The 21,823-nt window shown below is 40.7% G+C and overlaps 1 protein-coding gene across 1 annotated transcript in view; it reads left to right on the forward strand.

Annotated features, from left to right (window-relative positions):
• Shprh (SNF2 histone linker PHD RING helicase) overlaps nucleotides 1-18,226 on the forward strand; it is an 86,029-nt gene extending 67,803 nt beyond the window's left edge. Inside the window, exons 26-30 of the mRNA XM_004651145.2 lie at nucleotides 5,667-5,759; nucleotides 6,799-6,885; nucleotides 7,697-7,875; nucleotides 14,604-14,684; nucleotides 17,665-18,226. Coding sequence (XP_004651202.2) covers nucleotides 5,667-5,759; nucleotides 6,799-6,885; nucleotides 7,697-7,875; nucleotides 14,604-14,684; nucleotides 17,665-17,761 — 537 coding nt within the window. The 3' untranslated portion in view covers nucleotides 17,762-18,226. The remainder of the gene's footprint in view (nucleotides 1-5,666; nucleotides 5,760-6,798; nucleotides 6,886-7,696; nucleotides 7,876-14,603; nucleotides 14,685-17,664) is intronic.
• The last annotated feature ends 3,597 nt before the right edge of the window (nucleotides 18,227-21,823 follow it).

A 21,823-nucleotide genomic window follows, 5' to 3' on the forward strand; every position in this document is an offset into this window, starting at 1 on the left:
CATAAAATTAGGTGCTCTGAATGCTAGGTTCCCAGCTGATAGTGATTTGGGAATTGACACCTCCTGGAGGCAGTGTATTGTAGGGGGTGAGATTATGGGTTATTATAGCCAGTTAGTTGCCCCTTGCCAGTGTTTGGTACACTCACCTGCCAATATTGTCCATCTGATGTTTGTCAGGAGGTGATGTCCATGCTCTGTTCATGCCATTGTTTTCCCCTGCCATCGTGGAGCTTCCCCATGAGTCTGTAAGCCAAAGTAAACCTTTTCTCCCACAAGCCACTTTTGGTCAGGTGATTTCTGCCAGCAATGCGAACCTGACTGCAACAGTATCCATGTGGCCCTAAGGCAGACAGGATTCCAAGAAGTGTCCTCTGTGACAACTTTCTGTGCCTTTTGTAGCAGTAATCCTTTGATGTTTATAGTATTTTATTTTCATTTAATAACAAGTTATAAAGTCTGATTAAGAAAGACTCACAAAGCCAGTCGTGATGGCACATGCCTTTAATCCCAGCACTTGGGAGGCAGGGTTAGGAGGATTGCCGGGAGTTCAAGGCCTCCCTGAGACTCCATAGTGAATTCCAGGTCAGCCTGGGCTAGAGCGAAACCCCACCTTGTAAAACCAAAAAAAAAGGAAAGAAAGAAAGACTCACAAAGACAGTGAATTTTCAACTTGTAATGCAGAATTTTGGAGTTTAGGAGGGGTCCCTCAGATTTATAAACCCTAATTTTTAACAAAGAACTAATTTTTTTTAAAGGACTCAAGAAGGATAAATTATGAGTTAAGTTAATTTAGGGAGGATTCACAAATTTTGGGGCTGATGTAAGGGGAATTGGGATCTAGGAAGAAGGCTAGAGCGAGTCACAAGCACATGGAAAGTAGGAAACATGTATTCCTGTGGAAAACGCAGCAGAGTCCATGAGATTCATTTAAGAGATATTGAGGTTCTTAGGGAAAGACTAGAGTGGAACCAAAAGGCATGTGGAAGATGGAACCTAGGAGGCTGTATGGGGAGATTTAGAAGGAACACATGTAGTATCTGCCCTGAACGTCCCTGTGGAAGAAAGATAAAAGGGCAAATGGTGGTGGCTTAAGGAAGAACATCAGAAGGAAAATATCAAAGCAAAGAGACCAAGAAGTTCAGAAGATTAAAGTAATGAAGAGAGTTGCACCCATGATGACCTTGCATTTAGAGAAATTACACTGGTAGCAGGCCCCAGAGTTTAGAGGAAGCACCGTGTGGTAGATCTAGAGTGTAAGGGCAGTATACATGTGGTAGATTCAGAGACCAGAGGAAAATCATACATGTAATTAAAGTAAGAATTTATCCCAAAGTATAAACCAGAGGCAAACAGAAAATTACCCAGGCCAAGCTAGAGCAGCTTCTGGCTCAGAGTTTGCAAGTCTGCGCCATTAACTGCTGAGCATCTTTCCATTTGTGAACAGGTAAGAGGAGTGTGGGTTGGCAGGCTGGGTGGGAGATGGTAGGACACAAGGTGAACCAGGGAAAGACTCCCAGGCCCAGGCAAGGGTGCTGGAGGGGAGAGGTTCCTGGAGAAGCTGAGGCTGAGGGATGGGTTCTCGAGCCCATTGATAGGCCTTGGATGTAACGCTGTAGGCCTTGCTTTGAGATTCCTAGGTCACCCACGGCCTGTGTCTCTGGGAGAAGATCTCTGCTCCAACTTGTGGAGGGCCTCAAGTATTCTAGTTGCTTCTCTGCCTTTTATTATTATTTTTTTCTCAATTTTTATTAACATTTTCCATGATTATAAAAAATATCCAGGGCTTAGCAGTTAAGCGCTTGCCTGTGAAGCCTAAGGACCCTGGTTCAAGGCTTGATTCCCCAGGACCCACGTTAACCAGATGCACAAGGGGGTGCACGCATCTGGAGGTCATTGGCAGTGGCTGGAAACCCTGGCATGCCCATTCTCTCTCTCTCTCTCTCTCTCTCTCTCTCTTTTTCTGCCTTTCTTTCTCTGTCACACATAAATAAATAAGTAAATAAATAAATAAATAATATCTATGGTAATACCCTCACCCCCCCCCCACTTTCCCCTTTGAAATTCCATTCTCCATCATATCCCCTCCCCATCTCAGTCAGTCTTATTTTGATGTCATGATCTTTTCCTCCTCTTATGATGGTCTTGTGCAGGTAGTGTCAGGCATGGTGAGGTCATGGATATGCAGGCCATTTTGTGTCTGGAGGAGCATGTTGTAAGGAGTCCTACCTTTCCTTTGGCTCTTACATTCTTTCCGCCACCTTTTCTGCATTAGACCCTGAGCCTTGGAAGGTGTGATCGAGATGTTACTCAGTACTCCATTCACTTCTTCCCAGCACTATAATACTGTCTGAGTCATTCCAAGGTCACTGCTATCTGCAAAGAGAAGATTCTCTACCCAAAGGGAGAGTAGCATTAATATAAGGGTATAAATATTAAGAGAAGTGCTTACTGGGTAGTTTGATAAGCATAGTATATACACTTATCTAGACATCAGCAGATGTTACACCCCCTAAGGCTCATGGCTACCCCTCTTGTAAGTTTTCAGTATCAGGGTTGTATTCCTCCCCGTTGAGCGGACCTGCAGTCCAACTGGAGAGCAGTTGGTTTCCACCATGACAGACATGCCACTATTGCACCTGTTGGCTCATTTGGCCTGTCTGGTCAATTATAAGGCTTACAGTGTCCACTGTTGAGTAATTATTAATTTATTTTTAATAATTTTATTTATGCTTGCTTTTTGTTTTTTACATGTTTATGAGCATGGGTACACCAGGGTTTCTTGCCCCTGCTAAAGAACTCCAGATGATGGTATGGCTACTTTTTACTTTTTTGGGGGGGAGGCAGATAGAGAAAGAATGGGCATACAAACAAACTCCATATTTGCATGTGCCACCAAGTGCATCTGGCTTATGTGGGCCCTGGGGAATCGAACCTGGGTCCTTTGGCTTTACAGGCAAGCACCTTAACTGCTAAGCCATCTTTCCAGCCCTGTTGTGGCTACTTTTGTTGTTTTTGTACCCCATTTGGCAGCTTTTGAGAGTAAATATCTTTAAATGCTGAGCCATCTCTCCAGCCTCCCCCCACTTTTTTTTTCTGGTTTGGTTTGGTTTTGCTTTTCAAGTAGGGTTTTCCTCTATCCCAGGCTGACCTGGAATTGTCCTCCTACCTCTGCTTCCCAGGCGCTGTGATTAAAGGCATGCGCCACCATGCCTGGCCCGCCCCCCACCTTCCACCCCCCTTTTGTTTTGTTTTGTTTTTCAAGGTAGGGTCTCAGTCTAGCTCAGGCTGACCTGGAATTCACTATGTAGTCTCAGGCTGGCCTCAAACTCATGGTGATCCTCCTACCTCTGCCTCCAAGTGCTGGGATTAAAGGTGTGCCCCACCACACCCGGCCTCCAGCCCCCATTGTTGTGTTATGTTTTTTGTTTTGTTATTTTGTTTTTTAATACGTTTTCATTTATTTTTACTTATTTTTGAGAGTAACAGACAGACAAAGAGGCATATATATGGAGAATGTGCACGCCAAGGCTTGTAGACACTGCAAACGAACTCCAGATGCATGCGCCACCTGGCTTACTTGAGGCTTGGAGTTCTTAGGCTTCCCAGGCAAGAGTGCTTAACCACTAAGCCATCTCTCCAGCCCTGTGTTAGGTTGTTTGAGGCAGGGTTTCACTCTAGCTCAGGCTGACCTGAAATTCACCCTGTAGCCCAGATGGGCCCAGAACTTTCCACAGTCCTTCTAGTCTGACTACGTTGGTTTAATTTATTTATGTTCAGGGTTAGGGGAATGAGTAAGCATTCTGCCACTGAGCTATATTCCAATGTTTTTATTTTATTTTATTTTTTGTTTTTTTGAGGTAGGCTCTCACTCTATCCTAGGCTGACCTGGACTTCACTAATTTACTGTGTAGTCCCTGGCTGGCCTTGAACTCATGGAGATCCTCCTACCTCTGCTTCTAGAATGCTGGGATTAAAGGCATGTACTACCATGCCAGACTCTGGGTTTTTTTTTTTAAATATTTTATTTATTTATTTATTTGCAAGGGAGAGGGAGAGAGAGGCAGATAGTGAATGGGCACTCCAGGGCCTCCAGTCACTGCAAACGAACTCCAGACACATGCACCACCTTGGGCACCTGGCTTATGTGGGTCCTGGGGAATCGAACCTAGGTCCTTTGGCTTTGCAGGCAAGTGTCTTAACCATTAAGCCATTTCTCCAGCCCCAGACTCTGTTTTTATTTTCTGGTTTTTCAAGGTAGGATCTCACTCTAGCCTAATGGTTTATTTAATAGAAAGAAGGAGGGGGACAAAGAAAGAAAGGATTACCCAAGAAACAGTAGTCTGCTCTCCCCAGGCTTTGGGGACGTGGGATAGAGCCAAACTAATGTCTATTCCTGTAACCAGCATGAGGAGAGAGAAAGAGAAGAAAAAAAAGCCTTTATTGGGCATGTATTGTTTAGTCAGATTCAGGCATGCAAAGAGAAGACCTGACTGGTTTGTAGATTTGAAGGACAGATTTCAGGTCCAGTATACCTGAATAATGAAGGACATGTATCTAGGTAGCATGCTAGATTGGGCATCAGGGAGCACTATCGCTATTATAGATGTGTCTCGATCATCACAAGTTCCATTCTCTCTAAGGTCGATTCATGCCAGGGCATCGCTTCTTTTTGGGCCTCAGTTCCTAACTGAAACTGCCTGAAAGAAGCTAGGTCCTTCCTATTTCTCCTCCACTGCAATGTAGCATCTTAAAACCTGAAGCAAAGGGTCAGACGAGAGGATCATAGAACAAGTAAGAGCATTGAAAAAAACAAGCACAGAAAAAATCTATGGCAATTTGTAATTTAGACATCAGCAAATAGTGTAAAATATGAAATGTTTAATCTCAGCTGAGCATGGTGGCTTATACCTATAATCCCAGCACTTGGGAGGCTAAAGTAGGAGGATTTTCTGGAGTTTGAGGCCAGTTTAGGCTATAGAGTGAGACTCTGGATAAAGAAGAAAAAACATTACATCTTTAGAGTTGCTGCCTTAACACGTTTTACTAGCATGAGAATGTGTTGGATGTCTTTGTTTTCAAAAGCTGTGCAGGGCATGCAAGTCCAAGACCAGAGCCAAAGATCCACACGGGCCACTCACTTCTTCCCCAGTGTTCTCATTCTCAGCAGCCTTTGTTGTCCATCTAGAAACTTGTCTTTCTCTTGATGTAGCTTCCTGCTGAACAGAGCTTTTGATTTCTAGACTTCCTTACTTCATGGATGAATTAATTAGACACACTAAATCATTCAGAACTTGGGAGCTCCGGAAGCAAGACGATCCAAAGTTCTAGGTCACTTTTGGCCACTTAGTGAGTTCAAGGCCAGCCTGCAATGCTTGAAATCCTGTCTGGGGGGTGGGGGGGGGACACCTAACCAACAAATACCCAAAAACCTATTTATGTAAAAATGTTTAGTACTGTATGACTTTCTAGTGTACCTTTATGTTCAGTTCTGTGGGTATAGATTCTATAATTTCAATAACTAGAGGCTACAGAAAATTCTCAGCAGACAGTCTAAGCACATGCATACCTTCCAGTTGTCTTTGATGCACGTGTAGTGTTTTGTACATCTTTTTTCCCATTCTTGAATAGCTTTTGATACTGATTAGTGTTACTCTTTGTGTTCAAAGGGCAGCCATTCTACGAAAGTGGAAGCTGTGGTCAGAGCACTGATGAAAATACAGCTGAGAGATCCAGGGGCTAAAGCTCTCGTTTTCTCAACGGTACAATCAGAATGTTTCAGCCTCCATAGTAACTCAGTTTGATTTCTGTCTCTAATCAATGCTTATCTGAAATCTTATTTTTAATGCTTGCCATTGATATGTAATTAGGATCAAGAATTACTGTTAGAGGCTGGAGGGATGGCTTAGTGGTTAAGGAGTTTGCCTGCAAAGCCTAAGGACCCAGATTCTATTGTCCAGGACCCACATAAGCCAGATGCACAAGGGGGCACATGCACCTGGAGTTCATTTGCAGTGGCTGGAAGCCCTGATGTGGCTATATTCTGTCTCCCCCTCCCTATCCCCTCTTTCTCTGTCAAATAAAGAAGTAAAAATAAAATCTTTTTTAAAGAATTACTGTTAGTTTTTTTTTCTATAGTTTGATAGATTCATGTCTAAAGAATTTTGATACCTCAAATTAATTGGCCTATTGAGTTAAAAACCCTAGTTTTGCATCTAGAAAGACAAATAGCTGCATCCAGTTAATTTATTTACCATATTTTACTTTTCAAAGATACTCATATTTTTTTTACCCATTCAGCCAATATTTGATGCACACACAAAAAATTTACTGTTTTACACTAGAGCTAGACAGCATTAATGGTGCTGCATTTGAATGCTTTATTTTCATTTAAGTCTGAGGTATAAAAGCTAATTGTGGGCTGTAGAGATGGCTTAATGGTTAAAAGTGTTTGCCTGCAAAGCCAAAGACCTCGGTTCCATTCACCAGGACCCACATAAGCCAGATACACAAGGGGTGTCTCTGTCTGGAGTTCATGTGCAGTGGCTGGAGGCCTTGGCATACCCATTCTCTTTCTCCCTTTCTCTGCCTCTTTGTTCTCAAATAATAAAAATAAAGTTAATTGTGATTTATCCTCTCCTCAAAACTGTTTTGGAAAGTTCTGCTTTTCTTATGCATGTCTGGCATATGTGGGACCTGGAGATTCGAACATGAGTTCTTAGGCTTTGCAGGTAGGTACCTTAACTGCTGAGTCATCTCTCCAGCCCTGTTCTTATGTTTTCTGTCTTCTTTATGTTCTAGTGGCAAGATGTATTAGATATTATTTCAAAAGCTCTCACTGACAACAACATGGAATTTGCACAAATCGGTCGTGTTAAGACATTTCAGGTACGTCAAACTTTTATTTTTATTTTTTATTTTATTTATTTATTTATTGGTGGTGGTGGATCAGCTGCAAAATGAAACTGTTAATTGACTGACCTACAAGTATTTTGTCCTAAGCCCCATAAAAAGGGTTTGAGTTCTTGGTTATAATTAACATTTTAAAATGAGAAACTAGATATTTTTGATCAATTCAATTATATGCTTAAAACTATTTTTTTATAACTTAAGATCCTTTTAAAAACATATATATGACTAGATGGCCTTTGATGCCTCTTTTGAATGGGGTCTAGTTCCCAGAACTTAAGTTTAACAGATTCTGTATCAGACAGAACTGTAGAATCAAAATTCTCTTTGTGTCATATTCACCCAGCACAGAGACACCATCACCCTAAGACAGTGCACATGTGTGTGTGCATGCGTGTGCACACACACACACACACAGTCCAAATGAAAATTAGGCAGGTTCTTAGTTCTTTTCTCTTATTAGCTTTAGCACAATTTTTTCCTTTTCTCTAAGCTCATGTAGTTCAGTTGTTAGACATCACATGCATCTGTCTTGTGATTCTACTGTATCATATAAACAAGAGTGTTTGTGTGATGCTGTAATTCATAATTAAAGTCACACAAAAAGTTTCTAGTTTCTGAAATTTATAATTTTACATTTGATTCTCTTAGTTGTAACATGTCCCAGTGACCCAATGGGTATCACTAACATGTTTGATTCGAACAACAGAATGACTATAATGTTAACAACAATGTACTGATCTTACTTTAACTGATCCAGCTAAAATTAAGTTGTACCTTTCTTTTCTAGGAGAACCTTTCAGCATTTAAATATGATCCCCAAATCAATATTCTACTGCTGCCCCTGCACACAGGTTCTAATGGATTAACGATCATTGAAGCAACTCATGTTCTGTTGGTGGAGCCCATACTGAACCCTGCCCATGAGCTCCAGGCCATCGGGAGGGTGCACCGAATTGGACAGACAAAGTAAGGACTGAAGTCAGCTAGTCACTGTCCTCAGGTTGTAGGTACTAAATCAGCACTCTTTGGTATGTTCACTGTGACTATTTTATTTTTACCACAAGTTAAATATTACCCTTTTCTGTAATGTGTGACCCCGAAAAAGGTTCATATTTAGCAAATGTCTTTACAGATTCTCTGGTACTGACAAGTATATAATGAGATACCTTGGGGATGAGACCCATGTCTAAACATGAAATCGTTTATGTTTCACCTTATGCACATAGCCCAGGGGTAATTTTATGCATGGTTTTTAGTGTGTCTGGGTCTTGACTGCATCTCATGAGGTCAGATACAGAAATTTCTATTTGTAGCATATCTGCTCAAAACTTTTCAGATTTTGTGAGTATGTCTGGGTCTTGATTGCATCTCATAAAGTCAGATATAGAAATTTCTATTTGTAGCATATCTGTTCAAAACTTTTCAGATTTTATGTTAGGATGTTTATCTATGCTTAACTAAAGATCAAAAGGCGTGAACTTCCAAACTATCTCCTTCAAGAAACAAACTCCTGAGATCTCCTAGTTACTGTCTTCCCACAAAATCCTGATTATCTCATTAAACAAAACTTTCTAGGAATACTTAAAATAGCTAGAAAGTGAAAGGCATCTGTCATATGACTTTAAGAATTAAATTTTGATGATCTAAGATAGCCTGTGGGGTTTTTGTTTGTTTGTTTGTTTTGTTTTTTTGTTTTTCAAGGTAGGGTTTCACTCTAGCTCAGGCTGACCTAGAATTCACTATGGAGTGTCAGGATGGTCTCAAACTCACAATGATCCTCCTATCTCTGCCTCCTGAGTGCTGGAATTAAAGGTGTGCACCACCTGTGTTTAATACAAGATATTTCCTATACAATTGAAAAGTAAATGGCTCTTGCTTAGATTCTTATCCTAAGAGAAAACATAGTAAGTCACCTGTTACAAATAATTAGATTTAGTGTAAATCCTGAACCAAATGTAATAGCAAATATTACATAATAGGTAATTCTTTTATTCATATATTAGAAGTACACTGTCTTTGACAAGACCTCCTAGAGATAGTCCTTCATGGATGTAAGGTGCTATGAATGTTTGGAGGAACACACACAGACACGCATTCTGTTCTGAGCACTCACTGAGCAAGTGCTGAGCATCCCGAGCCTGTCAGACATTGCACTAAATACCTAAGATTCCACTCACAGGAGACAAAATCCATTCCCTTCTAGCAATGTACATAGCATGGGCAAAAAAACAATTTAAAGCTAAGAAGCAAAGAAGGTAATCCTTTGTGCTATAGACAAGATATTAGGTTGAAGGAATATTATTTACTTCAACGTTGGGCTGGAAAAAGATAAGCAATCAACAAGAGTTGTATATGTAGAAAATGGGTGATAAACTACATGACATTCTAGGGACTGTGAGGTGATTGGAACTGCTGGAGTGAAGCATGAGAAAAAAACATTAGGAGATGAGCAATTCTGTGTCACTCTCAAATATGGACACACGCACATAAGCCCTAGCTAAGAGAGCAGACACAGACTTTAAATTCTAAATGGGAAAGAAACTGGCTCTTGGTATTAATCACATTGCTTGTTGCTTTGACAAATACTTGACCAAAGCAACTCAAGGAAGGAGGGGTTTCTTGTAGTTCACAGTTTGAGGGTGCAGTCCCTCATGGTTATTAAGTCCTGGCGACATGCTGGTGATACGAGTGAGGCAGCTGCTGGAAATATTGCCTGCACAGTCTGGAAGCAGAGTCATGAGGGCTCACCTTTACATGGCCCATGATCCCAGACTACAGGACAGTTCTGCCCATTTTCAGAGGGGGGTTTTCCATCTTCAAACCTTTTGGAAAATAATCAGGAGAGAAAGCCAGAAATGTGTTTCTGTGGTGATTCTAAATCTCATCAAGTTGATAAAGATTAGCAGTAATATAACTGTAATCAATGAAAACTTGTTCTAAAGTACTACCAACAGCACTTAACAATGCAGTTGCATCTTGGATCGTGTGTGTGTATATGTATGTGTTTCCTTTTGTTGTGTATTTTTAAGTGGTGACTTCTTTTTTTTAAGTGCTTTCAAAAAATAGCTTCTATTGTTAATGTACTTTTAAAAGGCTAGTAAAAATCAGTATCTTTTCTTAAATTTATTTTTTATTTTTATTTTTTATTAATTAGTTGTACTCAGTGAATACATTCAAGTTGGTACCATTGTTAGGCTCGTCCATGTCCTACCCCCTCCCCCTGGCCCCTTCTTGTTGAGGTATATGGGTCATGTGTTGTGGAGTTTGCCCACAGTTATGGGTAGGAGAAATGTATCTGTGTATCATGACCCAACGTGTGGCTCTTTCATTCTTTCTATCCCCTCTTCCGCAAAATTTCCCTGAGCCATGTTGGGTTCATTTTGGGTCTGTTTCAGTGATGGGGTGTTGGGAGCCTCTGTGACTCTGGTATCTGATTTGGTATGAGTTGATTGTTCTTTGTGTCAGTCTCCTTCACCCTGTACTGGTACCCAGTTCACCAAGAAAACAGCACCGTTGCTTGTTTCGCCAATTATTCGTAGTTTCAGCTGGGGCCCTGTTGTGGGATGATGGGCTGGTTCTCTCCTTACAATCTGCGTCTATCTGAAAAAGAGAAGTATATTCTCCAGTGGAGGTTAAAGTTAGCACCAGACAAATGGGATAACCCTTATTTTTTTATGGAGAATTTAATAGGTGTAGGCCCTCTTGTAGCCCACGATTGGTGGTAGCTTGATAATGGAGAGCAGGCTCGTGTTTGGATATGATTCTTACTTGTTTCCCAGCTCCAGCTATGGGTCACGTTCCACTGAGCAGTTCAGTTAGCCAAATCAAGAGCAGTTGGTTTCCCACCATGGCTGTGCGCCACTTCTTGTTACACCAGAACTTTACTAAGATATAGACAGGACTCATTTCCCATTTAAAAGCACAAATCGAATAAAGCCATTTAGCAGACCAGAAGTCTTACTAGGGTTCCCTAGTAAATAGATTTTTCTCCTTCCTAAAGAGACTGTTAATTTTTTTTTTCATTCTTAATTTATTTATTGAGAGTGGCAGAGAGAGAGAATGGGCACACCAGGGCTTCCAGCCACTGCAAACGAACTCCAGATGTGTGCACCCCCTTGTGCATCTGGCTAACGTGGGACCTAGGGAACCAAGCCTCGAACTGGGGTCCTTGGGCTTTACAAGCAAGCGCTTAACCACTAAGCCATCTCTCTAGCCTGAGACTGTTAAGTTTTTAAATCCTATTCTTTCCCAAATGTGATTGTGCTGCATCTGGGAAAAATAGTTATAGCCAATTAAAATTCCCTCATCTTCCCTTTATATTTGAACAGTGTACCTTGCACAGGTCAAGGCATAGGATATGTCCCCATGGAACTTACACTCCATTTGTAAAGGGGCAGAGCAGTAAATCAAAGTAAAAGCTGGGTTATGCTAGGAGCTGAATGGGGTGGGGAAGATAAAGATTCCTGTGGCTGGGCTGAAATCGGGCCTTACTGAGATGGTAGCATCTGAGCACTTTTAGAAAGAAGTAAGCAGAAAATAGAATTAGTGTGGGGTTCCAAGTCAGGGGTGTGCTTTGTAGGAAATTGTAAGAAGCCAAAATTGTTAGAGTGAACCGGGCAGAAAGAAATAAAGAATGAAGTCAGAAGGCTTGGTTGAGGGGAGGGGAAGGATTATATTGAGTCAAGTTGGAAGGCTTTAGCAGAGGAAAGACATGATCTAATGAATTTCTGATTTGAAAGAATCATTCTCAGTGTTAACAGCCAGGAATGAAGGAAGCAGGGGAAGAAGGAGCAGAGAGAGCGAGGGAGCCATGTGGTCCTCCTTTGACAGTGGAAGTTAGCGTGACCTGATGGCAGCAGTGCACTTGGTGAGAAGGGGTCAGGTGATGGATGGAGATACATTTTTTAAATTTATTTATTTGAGAGTGAGAAAGAAAGAAACAGCGAGCAAGAGGCAGACTGAGTTAGTATCAGCCCACCAGAGCCTCCTGCCACTACAAACAAACTACAGACACATGTGCCACTTTGTGCACCTGGCTTACATGGGTCCTGGGGAATCAAACCCAGCTCGTTAGGCTTTGCAAGCAAGTATTTTTAACTTCTTAGCCATCTCTCCAGCCCTCTGAACATATTTTGAAGGTAGAACTGACAATATTTTTGGACACAGTGGAGGGATTATCTTGGCTTATACAGCTAGAAGGATGAAAAGCTTCTAGTAGCTGGGCATAGTGGTACACATCATTAACCCCAGTACATGGGAAGCTGAGGTAGGAGAATTGCCATGCGTTCCAGGGCAGCCTAGGGCTGCAGAGGAAGTTCCAGGTCCCCCTGGGCTAGAGTGAGACCATGCTAATGCACGCGCATGCACGCGCGCGCGCACACACACACACACACACACATACACACACAGCTTTTAGCTAAGCTGAGGAATCTATGAGGTAGAGCAGATTTGGTAAGGGAATAACAGAATCTAGTTTAGTTACAACTCTGAGATGTTTATTAGACATCCAAATAGAATTTCTGTTCTGTTCTCTTCTTAGTTACACAACTTCAAAGTGTGGAAGAGAAGTCTAGCAAGAGATAAACACTTGGAAATCACTAATATTTTTTAAGTCATGAGACTGAATGGGATTGCCCGGGGAGTGAGTATGAAGAGAGAGGATGACCAAGAACTAAACTCTAGGGCACACCAAAGTCAAAAGGCTTGGGAGCAGAGAAGGGACCATCAGTGGTGATAGATAAAAATCAAACCAAGGAAGAGTCTGTGGCCTACTGTACCACTTTCTGTCGACTGTCAAGATAGAGCATCTTGCTGATGGGGTTAGTTTGTTTTAGCAGCATGAAGATCAAAACCAGTTTTAGCAGTGAGAAAGAACAGGATTGAGTTGTACATGACTACACAGCTAAGAATCGTAGTTGTGGGCGCAGCCCTTCCTGTATAGTGGATGCTGTGACTTCACTCTCCCTGCTGTTTCTATGTTGCTCACAGGAATCTTGCTGCAAAGAAAAGCAAAAAAGTAATGAAAGACAATAAAATAAAATGATCAGTTTTTTCGAATGGAAAAATATAGAGAATGATTCATTATAAATGAAAAATAGGAAAAAGTAAGAGAGATAGGGACATGTTGGAGCTGCAACCTTGAATGGCATGAGAATACAGTCCTAACACTGACAGAAAGGCTGGTTTTAGGACGGGCCATGGATCTGGTGCAAATCTTCCCTTTATTATAGTGAAAGTTTTCTCTGAAGAGCCAGCCATATCCTTTGTCCTAAATCCTGTCTTTTTCTCATTCCCAAGGACCTTCCTCCTGTAACACATGATGTTATGTATTCATGTATCCGTCCTGGGTGTGGTGGTGCACAACTTAATCCCAGCACTGAGGAGGTGGAGGTGGAAGGATCACTGTGAGTTTGTGGCCAGCTTGAGGCTACCTAGTGAATTCCAGGTCAGCCTGGGCTAGAGCAAGACCCTCCTTCAAGAAGCCAAAATAATAATAATAATAAAAACTGATATTCCTTTACATTTATTTCTGCCTCCACCTCTTTAGTCTGCTGCTGGACTTGTTGCTTCTTAGATACAACTAAACTGATGCTCCTGACATTATTGACCTACTTCCTATCAGGGCACAGTGGTTCTTTTCTCTGTCTATATTTCCTAGGTGAGTTCATCCAGTCCCTTGGGCATTAAGTAGCATATATAAATAAATGAGTGACACCCAAATGTGAATCCCAGAAATGTCCAGTTAGTACCTGTTTCCACTTCGTATATTTAGCTCTATTTAAGTACAAGTGTCTGTGAATTGCACATCTCCTCAGGGCTGGGTGGGAATTTGGGGCCTCAAGTTGATATCCCCAGTTTAACATGGGCAAAATCAAATTGCATTCCTGATGCACTACCAGCCAATCCAAGCTTTCCTCGTATGATAGTGTGGCTCTGTCATTTATAGTTGTTCAGACGAGAAATCTAGGACTCTTCCCATGTTTCCCTTTGCACATCTCACATTCACATTACACCAGTCATGTCAGCTCCACCTCCCAGATCTATTCCTTGTCCACTGACTACTTCCTGTCTCCACTGACACAAGCAATGCAAGCTACCCTCTTGCCAGGAAAATGACAAAACTTAACTCTTTTACCTTTTTCCACAGCAGCCCAAGACATTTCCAAAGTACAGTCTAGTATAAACCAAGCCATCATAGAGCTCTGAGTGCTTCCCATCCTAACCACAACGAAATCCAGTTCTGTCCCTCATTTGCAGCAAACTTTTGCCTCATTAGGCGTTTTTTTTTTTTTTTTTTTGTACCTCCTGCAACATTTTTAGCTTTTCCCAAGCATGTTCTCTTCCCCCGAACCATGCGTTGACCACACTGTCCTCATGCTTGTGTGCCATCCCTGATCCTCTTGGTTAGTGCCTTGTTCGCACCTCTCTTATTTCAACTACTTATGGCCTTTTCTGTGTATGAGACTGGTTTCTCCATGTGTTTACGGCCTGTCCCTACAAAGGGCCCATGAGTATAGTGGTCCATACCAGCTGGTTATATTAACCACTGCTCTGTGCCCCAGCACATCAGTGAGGACCTGCCACAGGTGGACACTAACACGTGTTAACTAACTGTGTTAAATGGTGAATGTGGCACATAAAGTCAGTTTCTACTAAATTGTTTTCAAGATGTTCTTTTAACTCGTTCCTTCTAGGCCTACGATTGTACACAGATTCTTAATTAAAGCAACGATAGAAGAGCGAATGCAGACAATGCTGAAAACTGCTGAGAGGAGGTAGGTGACGGTTTGCTGCCAGTCTACATGGAGAGTTTTCCTGTTCACCTGAGTGCCTTTGGAACTTCTTCAGTTAGAGGACAGTAAAAGATGTAAACACTAGTATTTTACTTTGAACAGTCTGCATTTGACTTAATAAGTTTTAATATGTAAAAATATTTAAACTCCCTGACTTATCCCTTTAGGTTACTTATTGATTTATTTATGTATGTATGTATGTATGTATTTAGGGTCTCACTCTAGCTCAGGCTGACCTGGAATTCACTATGTGTTCTCAGGTTGGCCTCAAACTCACAGCAGTCCTCATACCTCTGCCACCCAAGTGTTGGGATTAAAGGGGAACGCCACCACACTCAGCATATTTATTTTCTTGAGACAAGGTCTCATGTAGCTCAGGCTGGCCTCAAGCTTGCTGTATAACCAAGAGTTGAACTTCTGATCCTCCTAAATCCATCTCCCAGTGCCATGCCCACTATATGCAGTGCTCGTGATTAAACCTAGGACATCATGCATGTTAGGCAAGTACTGTACCAACTGAGCTATATCTCCAGCCCCTAGACTATTCTTTAAATGAACTGTCTTTATGCTTTCATATATTCATATATATATATATATTATATTATTTTATTTTTTTCCTCAAGGTAGGGTTTCACTCTAGTCCAGGCTGAGACCTGGAATTCACTATGTAGTCTCCCAGGTTAGCCTCAAACTCAGACAGTGATCCTCTTACCTCTGCCTCCCGAGTGCTGGGATTAAAGGTGTTGCCACCACGTCTGGCTCACCATAAGATATATTTTTAAGGTATGTGCAGAGCTAAATTTCTATTGCTGCTCTGTGGTTCTCACTTGTTAGCCAGATGCAGGGAATAGTATCTGAGTGTAGTCTTGGCTGATAATTGTTGTGTCAGTTCCAAAGACATAGCAGAAGCAGAAAGACCAAAGCAGTCTTCACTTGAAAACTAGCTAGGCTTTGCAGTAATCAAACTTCCCAACATTTATGTAATAATTTTTTCTCTCTCTCTCTCAATACACACACACACACACACACACACACATTCATACATACATACATTCATTCATATACACACACACACACACACACACACACACACACACATGGTACCTTTCTACCTCCTGCTGAGATGAATGGCAAGTTAGGAGAAAATCGCATTTTAGGAAGGGTTCTGTCTCCAGCAGTACTTTGGATAGGTCAAAAGAATTTTGAAACCAGAAATTCCCTTCCTCTGGTGATACATAAAAGGAAAAACATAGCCTTCTTTAAGGCTTTTTATTTAAAAGGGGTTTTTTAAGCTTTTTATTATTGTTTTTTTAATCAGAGAGAGACAGAATTAGCACATCGGGGCCTGTAGCCACTGCAGTTGAACTCCAGATGTGTGCACCATGTTGTGCGCATGTGCGCACTTGCATCACCTTATGCATCTGGCTTATGTGAGACCTGGAGAGTTGAACATGAGTCCTTGGGCTTCGCGGGCAAGCACCTTAATCACTAAGCCATGTCTCCAGCCCTTAAGTTTTTTTTTTTTTTAAATATTATACATTTTTTTCAACTAGATAAAGAATGGGCGTGCCAGGGCCTCTAGCCACTACAAATGAACTGTAGACACATGCACCACTTTGTGCATCTGTCTCTATGTGGTTACTGGGGAATCATACTTGGGTCCTTAGGCTTAACACACAAGTGCCTTAACTGCTAAGTCATTTCCCCAGGCCCAAAGCTGGGTTTTTGTCACATGGTACAGATTTATTTATAAAATAACAAAAGACAGGCTGGGAAGATGGCACAGTGGGCAAAGTACTTGCCACACAAGGCTGAGGACTTGAGTTCAAATCTCCAGCACTTAAGTAAAATGCTGGTTGTGGTGTTGCATGTCTTTAAATTTATCTCCGGGGAAGCAGACACAGGGAATACTCATGGCTCAGTAGCTAGTCTAAGTCTAGCCAAATTGGTGACTTCTAGGTTCCAGAAGAGACACAGTCTCAAAGGATAAGGGAGCAATGGAATAAAGACACCTAATGTCAATCTCTGGTCACACAGGTACAGATAAAAGCATGGGGGGGGGGGGGAGAACTGTTGTATTAACCAATTAGCTTTAGATAGTAAATTATAAATTTAGAGTCAGCAGTGGTTGTCAGGGGCTTTGTTTCTTTTTAGGAAAAACAATTGTTCAAAGAAAAAACATTGTATGACAAAGCTTTAAAATATATTTGTATGGATAAAGAGATGGCTTAGCAGTTTAGACGCTTGCCTACAAAGCCTAATGACCCAGGTTTGATTCCCCAATATCCATGCAAGCCAGATGCACAAGGTGGTGCATGAGTCTGGAATTCGTTTTCAATGGCTATAGGTCTTGGCACACCCATTCTCCCTCTCTGCCTCTTTCTCTCAAGTAAATAGATAAATAAAATTTAAAAAATGAAAATTGGGCTGGAGAGATGGCTTAGCGGTTAAGTGCTTGCCTGTGAAGCCTAAGGACCCCGGTTCAAGGCTCGGTTCCCCAGGTCCCACGTTAGCCAGATGCACAAGGGGGCGCACGCATCTGGAATTCGTTTGCAGAGGCTGGAAGCCCTGGCGCGCCCATTCTCTCTCTCTCCCTCTATCTGTCTTTCTCTCTGTGTCTGTCGCTCTCAAATAAATTAAAAAAAAATTTTTTTTTTTTAAATAAAAAAATGAAAATGGCTGGGTGTGATGGTGCATGCTGTTAATTCCAGCACTTGGGAGGCTGAGGTAGGAGGATTGCTGGGAGTTCAAGGCCAGCCTGGGCTAGAGTGAGACCCTACCTCAAAAAACATAATAAATAATAATTTATAGGAGTTTTCACTAATCTTGAAGAAATGTAACAGTGTTATTGCTGGCCCATTTATAACGACTTGGGAACAAGTATTTGTCTAGTCTGTTACCACAAGTGTAGTCACTGACTCACTGGGGTTCTTTCTCACTGTGCTCTCTTGGGAACATGCAGTCTCACAAGCCCGTCTGGAAAGCACTCTGAGGCGTCCGTGTTGACTGTGGCAGATCTGGCAGACCTGTTCTCCAAAGACACCGATGAGCTTGAGTGACTCACACTCGAACCCTGCACGGACCTCAGTGTGCTGCTTGTCGTGACTCTGCAGGACAGTTATGTGCTAAAAACTCTACAAACATCGATAAATGTGTTGGAAGTTGAATTTGCTTCCTTTTTGTTTATACATTGGCCTGATAATTTTTGACTCCTTTTCAATATAATGATTTCAAGAAACATAAAATGATTTTAAATTGCACACTTCCAGTGAAGCATCAGTTATTGTTCCAACAAGTATCTATACCTGGTGAGGAAGGGGAATTAAGAGAAGTAATGGATAAGTCAAGAAGCCTAATTTTATATGGCCTGGTAAATTCAGCCAGTGTAGATCTCACTGTTTGTTGCAGTCATGTTTGTATGGCTGGTAGAAATCATCCAACTAAGAGCAGCTTTTGGGACAAAGAGGTTTATTTTGGCTTGTAGGCTCAAAGGGAAGCTCCATGATGGCAGAGGAAAAGGATGGTATGAGCAGAGGGTGGATATCACCCCCTGGCCAACATAAGGTGGACAATAACAACAGGAGAATGTGCCAGACACTGGCATGGGAAAACTGGCTGTAACACCCATAAGCCCACCCCCAGTAATACACTGCCCCCAGGAGGTGTTAATTCCCAAATCTCCATCAGCTGGGAACCTAGCATTCAGAACACCTAAGTTTATGGGGGACACCTGAATCAAACCACCACACTGTTGAAAGTGTGTTTTAGCACATGATTCACCAGTCTCTTGTTGGTAACATTTTAAGTAAATGCTGAACTGTAACCATTCCTAGTATTTTGCATGAATTTAAACTGTAACTTTATTGTGGGGCAACTCCCAGCTTATAGATTAATGTTAGATGATTATTTTTCTCTGCATCTTGATACTAAAAATCAAAGTACTGAAAACTTGTTTCATATTTCCATTATGTCTTAAGTGGTGTCATTAAGTGGTTTATTCTAAGTAGCATTTTTAAATTTATTAACATTTACCTTATAATTATCTTTTTTTCTACTCTTACTTTTTAAGTTTTTATATGTTTAAAGACTGATACATTTGTAAATACTACAGTCTTACAATTTGTCTGTTTTCTTCTAATATAGAAATTGGCAGTTTTTTTTTAATCATTATTGTGTTGATGTCTTAGATTCTATTTCTTTCACATGTTCTTGTGTAGCTAGTCATTTTAACCACTGATACCTAATTTGTGATAGAGTTTTTGTTACTATATTTCAGTCATTCTGACCTTAGAGACTAGTATTTGATCTTATGCATAAAAGAATGCTTTATTCACATGAGCAAATAACTAAAGTATATAAAACTGAGTTTCTTCTTCTATGAAGAATTAATGGACTTTAACACCACAACATAAGAAGTTGCTTGTTGTATGCTAACCTTTGGGTAATAGAAATGTTCTTGTTTTCTTTGAGCCTTCAGAGTTTTAAATAACCCTCAGGACTCATTAGCTCCTACCTGGCTGCCCAGAATACTGTACAGTAAATATTTCCTGGGTCTCCTTCATCCACAGCTCTGGTGCTTAGCTAAGGTGTATCTCCCTCTTCCAGCTTTAGAGGTAACAGTTTAACTGAAGAAGACACATTGTTGGTGCTTATTCTTCAGTTGAAGAGGAGATGTGAATTGATTGTTTTATATGAAGTTAAACATAATATCTTTAAAGCTCTTTACGTATTACAGAGGGCTTTGTCTGTGTATTTGTGTGCTTCATTTTCTCAACAATTTTGTGAAGTACATACATCATTCCTGTTTTGAAGATAAAGAACTAATGTTCAAAAGTACTGAGAAACTTGCCTGAGACATGTAGCAAATAACAGTGGAGCCCAGGCCCTGGCTTCACATCCAGTGTTCTTCCATGCTGCTGTTCAGAAGCCCGTGGTTCTAATTTAGTAACAGGACTCTCTAAGTTCATATTTATGTTTGATTCCTGTATTCCTTGCTGTGTTCTGGGAAAACACTTTGATATGCTTCCATTTTGTAAAAAGAAAAAAAATATTTAGTTATCTATACTTACGAGTATTAGAGAAACTACTCTTATTTATTTCTGTAAGATAGCCTCGATTAAATAAATATTTTAGTGGAAATTGAAAGTGTGGAATTGTTTCATTTCTAAGCTGTACACTACTGGATTTTTGGTTTTTGTCTCTCAACAAATGATGTCAAATAGCAAATTTCATAGAATTCTACACTTTATATACAGTTTTGGTTTCTTCAAAATAATTGTGGCAGTTCTCATACTAGTCCATATCTTGGCTGCAAACAAAGGATTTTTTTTCATTCCTTCTATCATTTTATATTTTCTGAAATATTCCTGTAGGTATTCCTAAATGAGTTCCATTCTTGTGAACCTCTGAGGAAAATGTACCTCCCCCATCTTTAAAGCAGCCCAAACCTTTAGAGAAAGCTTACATGTGTTTGTATCTGGAGAACTGTTCTTTGTTAAACAGCTGTGGTTGAGTGTAGTAGGACAGAAAGTACATTTGCATCGTCAGCAGCAGAGTACCTCTTTCCACACTCTGCTCTAGATCTCCATGACTTTACTGTTTGGATGCAGTCTTGCACAATGAATCATATACTCTTATTTTTAGAAACTGGTACTTCTGGTGTTGGGAATGTAGCTCAGTGGTTGAGTACATGCCTAGAAATACAAAGCCCTGGATTTAGTCCCTTGCTTCAAAAAGGACACAAATCTTATAAAATAAATTTATATGTTTTGTAACAACAAATTCAAAATCTTAATGTGTTGATTCAACATGTAACTACTAATATTTTATAAATAGTAGTTTGTAGAAAAATCAAATTTAGCAATGTATGATTAATCACCAAGTTATCATCTCCAGTCCCCTTAGCACTGGATTTACAGGCACTAGGGCTGTTACGGCTTGAAAGTTGAATACCCCATAAGCTAATGTGTATGAACACTTTTCCAGCTAGTGGTGCTGTTTTTGAAAGGTTGTAGAACCTTTAGAAAGGAGCCTTTTTGGTGGAAGTGTGTCACTAGGGACAGACCGTGGTACTGTATAGTCCAGACTCACTTCCTGTTCACTGTCTGCTTCCTGTCTGGCTGTCCTATGACAAGCTAGCCTACCTTGCCCTCCACAACATGATGAGATGTATCCCCTTGAAGCCATTAGCCAGAATAAATCCCTTTTCTTCCTTAAGTTGCTTCTTGTCGGGTATTTGGTCATAACAACAAGAAAGTAACTACTACAGAAAATTGCTACCAAGAAATGAGAGACCTGACCCTGTGGATCATGAGTCTGTGGAACTGTTTTTCTGGAGGAATATGGAAGAGTTGGGACCTTTGGCCTACAAAAGACTTAACAATGCCGTAAACAGCTTCGGGAGCCATTCTAATGAGAGTTTGGAAGACCAGAATGCCAAGAAGTATGGGGACAATGGAGCCTCCATGTAGGAGGTTTCAGAGGGGTAAAGAAAACTCAAATACTGGGATAGAGGTAGTTCATGTTATATTGTGGCAAAGAAACCAGGTGCATGCTGCTGATGTGTTAAGTTGAAAGGTAGGAGATTTGCTTGTCAGAGGAAATTGTTAGAATAGCATTGAGTGTGGCATGATTTTTGTTGTAAGAACAACTCAACAAAATAAAATTCCAGTTTATTGTTGGGTATTGTTTCACACATACATCAAACTGGACAAAAAAATTAAACAGCAACTACATAGACCAAAAAAAGTGTGTGTGTAGTGGGGGGTAACCTATTATCTTTGGCCTTTTAAACCATATCATATAAACCAACTACTTAAAGTAAAGCTATGTATACACACACACACACACACACACACACACACACACACACACACACAGTTACTGGAATGCTCGGAATAAGATTGTTTTGTTGTTTCTGTGCTTTTTACAAGGTCGTTTTTTTTTTTCATCCTTTGAAATAATAATGAACATGGTCATACCACAAATACAGTCAGAAGTAGGACAAAGAATACTCTGAAGGCTGATCTGGTCATGCATTATCATTAAAAATGGCTGACACCTAACAATGTATGCAAAGACATAAATAAAAAATACAGATCTTCATTTTAAAGTACTTTTAA

Source organism: Jaculus jaculus, chromosome 9, assembly GCF_020740685.1.
Source record: "Jaculus jaculus isolate mJacJac1 chromosome 9, mJacJac1.mat.Y.cur, whole genome shotgun sequence".
Taxonomy (NCBI): Eukaryota; Metazoa; Chordata; class Mammalia; order Rodentia; family Dipodidae; genus Jaculus; species Jaculus jaculus.